This window comes from Rhipicephalus microplus, chromosome 5, assembly GCF_043290135.1.
Source record: "Rhipicephalus microplus isolate Deutch F79 chromosome 5, USDA_Rmic, whole genome shotgun sequence".
Classification (NCBI taxonomy): Eukaryota; Metazoa; Arthropoda; class Arachnida; order Ixodida; family Ixodidae; genus Rhipicephalus; species Rhipicephalus microplus.
The window spans coordinates 39,816,764-39,828,426 of record NC_134704.1 but is presented as its reverse complement, the minus strand read 5'-3'; the positions used below and the strand labels follow the sequence as shown (position 1 = coordinate 39,828,426).

General features: G+C 45.6%; 1 protein-coding gene across 1 annotated transcript in view; it reads left to right on the top strand.

The window, feature by feature from the left end:
• Positions 1–3,274, top strand: part of LOC142817476 (uncharacterized) — a 57,335-nt gene extending 54,061 nt beyond the window's left edge. Inside the window, exons 22-23 of the mRNA XM_075894490.1 lie at positions 1,260–1,430; positions 1,928–3,274. Coding sequence (XP_075750605.1) covers positions 1,260–1,394 — 135 coding nt within the window. The 3' untranslated portion in view covers positions 1,395–1,430; positions 1,928–3,274. The remainder of the gene's footprint in view (positions 1–1,259; positions 1,431–1,927) is intronic.
• Positions 3,275–11,663: the final 8,389 nt, after the last annotated feature.

The window sequence follows — 11,663 nt, the reverse complement described above, 5'->3', positions numbered from 1 at the left end:
GTGAACAGCAAGACAGAGACCCTTTACTAAAATTACAGATATTTTAACCAGCGTATCATTTCGTATGTATAATTTATATATGTATGCTTGTGCCCTATATTGTATACATACCATTTTTTCCTCTGCAGAAGAGATGTAAGTAGGTTGAAAATTATGGAATGACAATGACTGTAACGAAACGCTTGTGGGCATCGTTGTATACGTACATGTCACGTGTCAGCGGTGCCACGCACACAGTTTCTTCTTCACTCATATTGCAGTCCTAATAAAAAAGTTTCTGTTCAGCTACGCAGTTTTGGAGGGTAAGAGAAAGCGGGCGTGACTGCGTTGTCTAGATGAAGAAGTGGCTACAGGAAGCATCATGCCCCATGGTAACCGGATAAATTTCGGGGTAGAATATTAATGTTCGGATTAAAACGCAATAATAATATATTGCCAACACGAGTGCATGCTACATCTGTAAGCTTGATATTGTGTCAATGTTCAAGGAACGTAAGGAATAGACGATGCAACAAGCGGCTAAAGGTTCAGTGCAATCAGTATGACCTACAGTAATCCATGGCGGCTTTGATTCTTGTTGCGTGTTTCAAAAAATAGTTTAAGCAGAATTAAAGTATGAGGTGCTTAATGAACAACAATAATGTTCGAACTTTATCGTTTTACTTGCTAACCGCGTTAGCCTTCACTTAGAACACCGTGATTGGTAATAACCACACCTCGCATCAGTGTAGGTCACACCACGAGTTTTACTACGAAGGTAAATATACGCTCTTCAGTGTTCTTTGTTCACGATTTTCCCGTTTCCTACTGCCTCTTGAAAAAATGACAAATAAAAGAGCGTTTTTTGTTTATTTCGGATCAACTTCTTCAAAACTACCTTATTCGGTGCTTGTTTACTCATGGGATCCTATGATAACAACTTCATATATTTTATGACTGAATGCAAGTGCGCAATACGATGAACAATTTAAAAAAGTAATAATGAATAACGTCATTTGGAGTGTGTCTCTACGCGTCAGCACTGTCATATAAAGTTTCACTTCGGTACCAGGAGTGCGTTTCGTCGGTTGCAGTTCAGAAGCCATGGTGAGCACGCTAACAGAGGATATCGCGTACAAAAATTCAATAAAGCGACACCTGCAATGATCCCCCCCCCCCCCCCTTTACTTGGCACGTAGGCCTTGACTTAGCATTCGTAGTGACAGGTACTCCCATTCCGTGCCTGAAGCCTGGCTTGCCTGTTTTGTACCATATCGCAGCTCACGGTCGGAACCCTGAGGCCCTCGTCACCGTTGAGGCAGCACTGCGTGCTCACGCAGGCGCGACTCTACGCAATGCGCGAACAGAACGCACAGCACGGCAAGGTCTCCAAACGGCGCGAAGACTTTGTGTAGGAAAGTGACGCCAACGCACGCACGCAGAGCAGACCGGTGAGTATGTTTAGTTGGACATATTTAGACATATTTAGTGAAAAACAGTTACTTATCAAATCAACTCTCTTATGAGCATAAAACAATGTACTCGTCAAAAAAACAATGTGCGAATTGATTGCAGCAAGCTCATAACAGAAAAAAAAAGGACGCTGCCAATTTTACTGCGTTCGTGAATCCCGTATGACGTATGAGGGTGCAAATGTAAGTCAAACATAGCTGACATGTCATGATATCAATGACATGACGTGCAGCTCGGATCTTATTCCCAAATTAGTTGAGGATACCAGTGTTGTATACGTCACATAATGCGGCGTTCCGTCAACTATGTTGCAAAGTGGGTAGTTGGGTCGCTTTTGTAAACAATTCCGTCATGCTGTTAACACATGCATGGCACCGCTTATCAAAATTTATTGGGCCCTATGCTCTTAGCAAATGTATTTCTCTAATATGCAAATATTTCTCTAATATACCTGTTTTTATCGTTTTTTTTTCAGCATTGTACACTTTACGCTCTTCAAGTATTCGCTTCAACGCCGTACGACAACGACTGCTCGAACTACGAGAACTCAGTGTGAAATAACAGATCACTGCCTCCGGTGAAGCTGGCTTGCCGTCGCCGTGAGCTCCCCCAGACTCGTCCTCGACCTCATCCTTGCTCCGTAACCACCACTGGAATCCTCAAAGCGGTGCTCGCCGTACGCTCAGTGACTTACGCGCTTCCTCTCTAATAAGTGTGCTGTGCCGTGCGCGCATTATGACTCGTATCATTTCTTCCCTTGATGTTGAAGACGGAGCTTTAGCGTGTTGAATATGTCGCGTGTATCTGAAAAATAGCCGATGAAAGTCGGCCTTCACGACACTGTAGTGGGGCTCTATAAGTAGTCTCCTATTGTCATTAGCCACACGTTAATAAGTGTAAGCTCCGCCTAACGTCATTGCTACCAGGAGCAGAGATGATTAGTTAAGAGCACCATCTAGCTTCATTTGCTTATTTCCGGGACGTCAAATGCTTTTCGTGCGTGTCAGGAAGGTTTTTTTGTTTTTTTTTTCATACAGGCACTTGTTTCGTTTGAAAAGGAACACCTACGAACGCATTCAAATAAAGTATTCAGTTATGTTTACTTCAAAATGAAGAATCCTGGTGTTTCGGGTCCGACTCGGACCTTTACTGTAGGTGTTTAGAAAAAGTGTTTAACGATTTAGAGTACTTGGCACTCTACTCAGGGAGAGCATAAAGCCGTCGCGTGGGCATCACACTTGATGAGGTCCCGTTGACAAAATTTACTGCGTCAGCCATATTAAGCAAAAGGAGTGACGATTTAGAATACGTGGTACTCAACTGAGCTGTCCCTTTAGCGATTTCAAAATGTTATTTACTTCCCAACGAGATAGAAGTCTGTGAAATGTTCACTTTTAAAATTCTTGTTTGTGTCGCTGATTTACGATTAAAAACTTCAACTCCTTAGTGTATTTTTAATAGGTATGCAACATCACTGCTCGTGGAAACGTAAATACTTTAGGTGGGGGAAGAATAACTTTAATTAATAGGCATGGTATTGACATTGATGATGAACACGTAGTTATGGTTACAACGGAAACAATCCAGCGTGACTCTTGCACACACTAATGACAGGAGCGTCGCAGTTCAGAGGGTGGAGTATAGAGACATGTATGTCAGAGTTGACTAATTAAACTAAGCTGTTTAAACATACGTGTCACGGTAATTGTAAAATGAAATCGATGAGGCACGCATACAAATCGATAGGTGATTTTAGCCTCTACATTATCCGAATATATGTGCAAGGGGATTTACGGAAAGGCTCGTCAGACAAGAGGCTGATCCAGGCACTCAGTTAAGGGAGGGGGAGGGGGGAACTGGAAGTAAAACTGAAGAGAAGAGGGGGGGGTGCTGATTATTTTGTCTTTAGTAGCTTATATTATCGCAAGAACTTCACGAAATCGTAAATTTGTGCACACAGTGGTTTCGCTTTTTCGTTCAAATCGGCGATATGCAGTGGAAGGCAAAGGAAGGGGGTGGGACTGCTGACACAGGCTTAGGGGGAGGGGGTAATTGCCCCTAGCATCCCTATTCGAATTCACCATTGCGTAAGGCCATGGTATGGACGTCCTCTGACGCTTCGTGCAATAATTTTAAACAACATTATTTGTTTTTCGCCGAGTGTGCTTCCATAATATTAAAGTTCAAGAGTCAACTGATACCTAATTACGTCACTTCAAAGAACTTGCACCGGCCGAGCAGTAGCATGCATCATGTTTTTGAATTAACAATTCTTCGCTTGCTTCGTTCATTTCTACCCCGCCAAGAGGTGCCGCCAATACTGCTTCTCACGTTTACAGCCGTAGTAACTCGGTATAACGCTAACGTAGAGAAGTTTGCGGACAAGCTCAGAATCCCTAACTCGATCCATCTAGTTAGGGATTCTGAGCTTGTGCGCAAACTTCTCTGCGTGGATTTTTTCTCTGCATGAAAATCCATGAATTGAGTGTGGCGCAACACGCTCACGTTAGTACTCTTTCCACGCTTTCCGCGAATCGTCATTCCACAGAGGTTTAGTAGAGCGTAAACAACGCTTTGCCGTGAAGCGGAAAACTTGTTAGGCACAGTAGAGTGCTGCACTAGAAATCGATCATGCCGAGGAAAAAAACAACGGTGAGTCTAGTCTCCTGACGACAACATCATTTACCACGTGAGAACAAACGCCACTATTATCAGGGTACAAACGAGCAAATTTCGTGAAGCTTGATAGATGCGAAAGCTTGAAGATATTTCCATAGTATTTTTGTTTTGTTTTTTTGCGTAAAAGTGGTTCTGTGAGCGTTACGTCTTCCAGTAAAAAAAAAGAGCAAAATAGATACTGTGTACGCACATTGTTCATCTGCCGTTGCTTTCTGCGCGTTCGCACTCTCATTTTGGCATAGTTTAGTGCTAGGCGTGGTGCCAATAGCGATATTCTAAAGCTGTTTTACGAGCTATGAGGTGAACATTTTTTACACTTAAGGGTAATTATAATCCTGAATGCTATTTGAATAAAATGACGTCATTTAATTTTGCTGAGAGCCCATAGAAACACTAATTAACTAATTAACGTGTTTCTTCTGTAATGTAATGTTTGGATATATGACCAGAGGCCGTTATATTAGAAAACAAATACTTTTACCTGTGTGTCCTTTTGTATGTATTTTGTATGTATGTTTGCTTTTAGATGATTTTGTATACGTACTAATTTTTATCCTGTTTGCTGAGTTTTATTTGTGCAGTACACTTTTTTCTCCGAGGTGGGAGAGCGGACACTTGTGTGATCATGTATAAAAGTGTTGATCACTTGGCGAATGGTTTCATCTACTAGTTGTTGGCTTTTTGTATGAAATTGTAATTGTATAACTTTGTTTACCTTGTTCTGAGCGCCATTGCAAGATCAATGGTTCTGGGATCCAAACTAGCTTAGCTGCATGTTTAAACTCGGTGTTTGCAAGTTATGTGTAAGGAAAGGGAATAAATGGAACTAAAACTCATCATCCGGTGCTGTCCGCAATGGGCATCGCCTCCAAGTGACTACCGCGCTCCTGCTTGTCGCACCAGTGTAACTTTGTCGTTGTCAGTGTGCCCTTCACAGAGAGATCCAATTCCAAATACGTAATTTGGTCCCAGTGTATTTTAAGCTCTGAATATTGTGTCTCTTTACGACTGTGCTCAAACTATGAGAGAGGAACACACACAAAATGGTGCTCCTGAGACTCGTTCTTATTTTTATATAAGCATACAATCGTTCTCATTCTCTGTACTTTTTTGTGAGCTAGATTTATTTAAAACATATTTGAACGCACATGATGTGGTGAATACTGTCTTATGTCACCGCGGTTCAAGAAATGTACATATTTCACCCGATGCACATCGCCCGACGACAACACCTGAAAGAACAAGGGCCATTGTAAATCGAATTCGCACAATAAACGTTCGTGGTTCTGGATTTTCTAAAAAAAAAAGCTACAGCATATCCACGGTGTGAATGATGATGAGAAGCTCCGGAGGTTTAATTGGTACCCGTGAATCTGCCCAGAATTTCGCCCAGTCTATCATCACGCAAAGACGGTGGGCACGCACTGCAGATTTCGGGCCTACAGCTTCGCCACCTTGATTTTGTCGCTCATACTCGAAGAACACAGACTGCTGGCGAAAGAGGAAGCGCGCTAAGAGCGATGACATTTTAACACAAGAGTGAACGTGGCCTCCTATCACACGAGAGTACGCCGCGAGCGCCGCAGCACCATGCGACCGCCATCTAGCGATCTCTGATCACACTATGCGATCCCACCTATGGTGCTGCAATGCCACCTTGTAAACACTCCGAGAATTAGAACTGGCTACGAAAACGCCAGGCTTGTCTACGCCTTAAGAAGCTTCGCCCCTAACTTCCAATGTGTCATTTTCTTTCATTTTTTCCAGCTGTACCTTCGGTCACCGTAAGTGTGTGCCATTTCTCAAACAATGGCCGTTCTGAATTTCCTAAGTCATAGAAACCTCGGTACGTGTAACGTTTTTTGTAACGTCAATAGGCGAAAGCCTTGCTGCAGTATGATGAGCCGCAGTAAGCATGAGATATTTCTTGACTATACAATGAACCATTTAAAAGAGCCTTGAAACACCTTTGTAAGTAACAATATAATAGATTGACTAAAAAGGCTTATTGCCTCATGAATTCAACTTCGCAAAAAATTTTAACAATGCATCCAGTACGAGCAGATTTACAAATATTGTAGCACGCTGCAGTCGGATTCCCTCTTCTCTCGTCCCGACGAAAGTGTTGGAAGCAAATCGGAAAGGGATGGCATAGTCAAAGAAAATACGCCCCGCGCACCTCAGGATCTTTACCATTTTATTTTTCTTCTTCGAATGCACGGCTTTTTCAGTGTGATCGCACGCGCATGCGTGGACAAGTCACGACCTCCCGCGGCGATTTCTGTAATGACCGAGCGCGCCATGTTAAAATCGGCCAATGGCTGATAGATGGCCTTGTACGAGTGATTTTTGAGCGTCTTCCGTCATTTGTCGAAAGAAGTGAAAGCAATTTTAGGTGCACTTGATGATTCATTTTGAATTGCAGGACGCGTGCTGCGCTATAATACTTGGTTCGCGTACGTGTTCTCGGGGTCCGCTGCGTCCGCTTCGTCCGATCAGCAGCGTTTTCCGACCAGGCTCAAAAAGTGTTGCAGGGCCGCGCCTTTTGTGAACTACCCTTTGTGTACCGCACGTCCTATTTTTTTTCATAAATTCTAATGAAATAGGAGAGGTTTGTATCTATACAATGACGTCAGCCATTCTTCACGTAGGAGAGAAAATATGTAGTGAGAAAATCACCAACCAAGCACTCTGTACAGATGGGTAATCAGCGAACTTGAAACTTGTGGCCACAGGTGGTTGCAGACATCGCAGGGGCAGCCGCCAGAGAAACTTTCGCTGAAAGCGGGCGTCAGCCTTCGCGAACGCGTTTCCGTCATTGCCACGTTGGCACTGCTCTGCCGACAACGCCACTTCCTCGGCTTGCCGTTGTCGCCTGTATTCGGTTCGGAAGGCTGCCCGATCCTTAGTGCGCAGTTGCTGCCTCAGTGTGCCACCCGGGCCTGTTCTTGCGCCCAGACTGCTGCATCGGCCAGACGAGAATGGATTCTTTTATGGATCAGCTGTCGACGTTGCTTTTGGAAAGTTGTCTGCTGTTCAGGCTTTCGTACAATGCGTTCACTTCCCATATGGACGTTGCAAAGGCCTGAGCATAAGTGCACGTTGCAGCGCGTGAGCGCATGGCTTCTTGACGTGGCACCACACCCTCTCTCTAAAGAGAGAGAGGGCGCTAAGCTTTCCGTAGCAGTAACGCAGCAGCGCACCTCTCTCCCTTCATAGGAGGAGGATGCGGTGCCACGTCAGAAAGCCACGCGCAGACACGCTGCAATTCGTACGTGTAGTCAGGCCTTAAGTTGAACCTTCTTGTGACTACGAAATCCTAATGCACCCGTGAGCCCATCAGTTGATGTTTGTTTACATTCCTACTTTGCCTGTCGACCGGCTTGATGGCTTTCTTTGGCTTAGAAGTGATGCGCGTGAATAGGGTGAGGCCGAATTCCTTTCTTTCCTATCATCTCTTTTTCAATCCTTTCCTGTACTCTTTCCACCCTCCCTCCCACTCCCTGTGCAGCGCTGAGTTGACTGAGAGATGACGCTGCACTCTTTTCTTCATTTATCTATTTTTCAAAGCCGCACCGTTGAAACTTCTCCGCGCAGGCTCGGTGGCACGATGTCGCTCACGGCGCTCCCAGAGGCGCGTACGCTTGTGCAACGGAGAGAATGACGCATCTTACGTGGCAGCCAATAGAGACGTTTAGTGTTTCTCGTGGCGAACGGGTTTTCGTTTCACCTGACGATATACAGCTTTTGCCATAAAAATAATAAGAAAGCACAAAATGCTACACAAATTTAATAGCATGCCTGGATAGCTGAATGCTCAAGACGGCAACCTTCTTTTAAAAAAATTATCTTAATTTTGGGACTCGAGGTTCATTTCCGCTAATTTCCTACGGGGTGGTTGCCTTGACAAGTGAATACAACTTTGTTGTGCCGAGCACCAGGCCGGAAGTGCACCTGTACTTAGTTAACCAGTACGTGCCTGGCGGCAGCGCTTATCTGCTTCTCACAGCAGCAGTGGATGCTCAACTGTTTCACCAAGGCTGTGGCGGATTAAGGTACGCGTAGGGGCCTTCGCAGAACCTTGTGGGGCTACTTTTCGTGATGAGTACCCAGAAACAACCGAGTGCCAGGTCGGTGTACTCCCCTACTTATTGGAAAAAAACCACTTGGTTTCCGGTCGGCACCGGCAATCTAACCAGCCAACTCCCGCATTGGAAGCGTGTGCTTTAACCGTGTAGCTACCGCAGCCGTGGTTCCGTACAAACCCTCCAAACATTCTGCCCTTGTTAGCGCAAAGAGCAGCTGCTAGGCGATCAATGAAATACAGTGTTTACAATATCTTTAGTCAACTCAAATGTAAAACGGCCCTCCTAAAATCGCACACAAAAAAAGAAACGCGACAGTGCATTTCATAATCTAATTCGTTGACGATGTCGAAGAAGAAACAAACAAATAATTCCGGTATACAAAGGCGGTTTAAAGGGAGTGATCGGGAACTATGCAGAAAAGCCAGCTTTGCGATAGCACTCGTGGATCATTTCAAAACCGATTTACACGAATGATTATTAGGGTGCTCGTTGTACAAGAGAAAATTCAGTAGATAGTACAGCTAGAGCCGGAATATCTTCATGCTTCAGTCTTACATTGAAATTCCGCTTCACTTGGATTGCGTGAAGAACAACTTTAAGGAAACAAATATTAGGCCAAGTTTAAATAGGCATTGTTATCCTTCCAAAAACAAACGTTTCAGGTTTGCCTGTGCATTTACATGCAATTTCACATGGATTCACGTTTACTTCGTGCAATAAGAACACAGAAATAAGAATTGGTTTCCTCAAGAACATGTTTCTTGGGCAGGAAGTATATACATAATATTCCTTATGTATATACTTTCTAAGAACCAGGCAAGTAGACTTTGAGTAATGTTCTGACAGCAGCCGTAATAAATTGAGCCACTGTGTTCATTAATGAGGAAATTGCATCCACGGTAAGGAAATAATGAATACTTTCTTTTCAGTTTATTAAGAGTGAACCTGCAGCCTTCCTGAAGCACGACGCACGGTTTTAGCACTTCGTGCTTTCAAAGAGGAAGCGCTAGGAACAATTAGAGTGGCTGAACCTTAATCTTCCGTGTCATATTCTCATTAGCGTAAACACTTGAAGGTCATTACTAGGCAGAGTGCACGTGGCAAAAGCGTTTTCGGTGTTCTCAAAGCACCGAACACGTTCTAACGGTGCGTTCACACTGAGCATTCCGGCCACCGAAAGTGCGCCGAATCCGATTCGGTGGTGGCGAGATCCGCCGAAACGGCCTTCTCCGTGCCGATCGCTCTCGAACCGATTTTCGCGGCGCATATGCCGAATCAGTCGCCGCGGAGCAATAAATAGGAGCGCTAGTCAAGGAATTTCGAAAAATGGTGGCTAAGCCCTACTCTCTCTTGCCATGTCGCAGTGCATGTAACTGAATGTTGCAACCAACTAGAGTTTAATCCTCTCTGTGCCTACTTCACGTGCCTACTTCATGGAAGAGGTGACCTAGCTTGTCATTGACTTCACCGAGCTTGTCGCGGTCCTGCAGAGCAAGACGAACCCCCTAACACCGCTGTCATCAGTTGTTTTTTCTGCTATTCATACATTATAAGACAGCGACTTGTCAGTAAAGAAAGCAGTACTGCCTCTTGTTTCCCGCGTACGAGAATCATCGAAGTCTAGACCACCGAACAGCGTAGTGGCGTTTGTGAGCCGGGACAAAAACCGGGTGACATCACAACCATCCTACTTTCGCCCCGTGGTATTTGGCAGCGCGGGGAGTGGCCAGTGCGAAAGACCCTGCGGTTCAGTTGCAGGGGAATTCCGGCAGGTGTAAAAAAATTACAGCATATCCACGGAGTACATGATGATGAGTGGGGCGAAGCATCTGTCTGTCTGTCTGTCTGTCTGTCTGTCTGTCTGTCTGTCTGTCTGTCTGTCTGTCTGTCTGTCTGTCTGTCTGTCTGTCCGTCTGCGCTCCTGTCCGTCCATTCGTTCTTTCTTCCGTGCGTCCATCTGTGCGACCGTTCGTGTGGCCGTCCGTCTGTCCGCGCGTCTGTCCATATGTGCATCCGTTTCTGCGTCCATTCGTCTGTCCATGCAACCCTTCATTCGTCTGTGTGTCCATGCGTTCATCCATGCGTACCTTCAATTTTGCCTCTGTCTGTGCGTCCGTGCATGCATCTGTCTGTCTACCCGCCCGGCTGTCCGTGAGTCTGTCCATCCGTCCGTTTATGAAGTGAACGCTCCTTGTACCGCCATTAAGTACCGCCGCCCGGCGGACATTCCAAGAATTGAACGAGAGGTGGCACGGCCAGACGCGTGCACTCTTACACCCGGCGCTTCGTGTCTAGTTTATGGCACTGCGGCCCAACCTTCGCTAAACCTCGCTAAAACGAAGGAGGTTACGTCCAGCGATATAGTGACCTAACCAGCAGGACTCGATCGCTGGATTTCGTACCGACCGGTTGTGCCCTCGTGATCTCCGACGTCAGCGTAGCTCTAGCCGACTGGGCTGGCCCTACGCCATCTCCTGACGCGGATCTTCGACGACAGCGTAGCTCTGGCCTACTGGACTTGCCCTACGCTATCTCCTGACACCGACAAGAGCTCTCGCCAGTGGTGCCCCTTCCTCGGACTCCTGCAACCCCGTCCTTCTGTCCTCTTATCTTCTTACTTCCGCCACTCCCTGTCCCTGCGCCTCGCTCTCTCCTTCCTCTCTCTCTATCTCTATACCTTTTAATCCTATCGTTTTATTCACTTCTCTACCCCCCCCCCCCCCCGATCTCTCGTGAGCTATTGTTGAGGTGTCCTCCCCCTGAGAGACAGTTAGGGGGCTCACCTTTCTCTCCTCTGTGTGTTTAGAAAAAGTTGACAACGATTTAGAGTACTTGGTACTCTACTATGGGAGAGCAGAAAGCCGTCCCCGGGCAACGTCCCCCGCACCATCTACATCTCTACACGATCTTTGTGTGGCCTTATTTTAAAGGCAATAAACTTTTAAAGATGATAGTCTTTCTTGGTGACCTTCGACGCAATACATTTTGGTCTGTCTGTCTGTACATTTGTCTCTTTGTCAACTCTTAACGGCATCGGGTACTTGAAACGGCCTATCCCATCCGCAGCGCCCACCAATGTTGCTCAAGGTTGAGCGTTCATGCTTGTGTAATTGTCAATTAAAAACAATTATTGCGCATGCCTGGGGCACCATAACAACGCGTATATATTCTGCATGTGCGTCTTTTACTAGAAAATGCATACGTAAGTAATTTTAAGGACCGTGGCGCTTATCACGCGGCGCTGACCATGCAACGCTTGCACAGAAAGGCGAGTGTTTCCAACGCTTTGCTAAGATGAGACAGTGGTGGAACCTACCCGTCGCCTTACGTTCTACACCTTATAACCTCCGCCTTATACCTTATAACTTTATAACGTTCGCCTCCGCTGCACGCTCGAGGCACTCTAACGCAGCGCCTCCAGAATACCATTCACCGATTTTATTG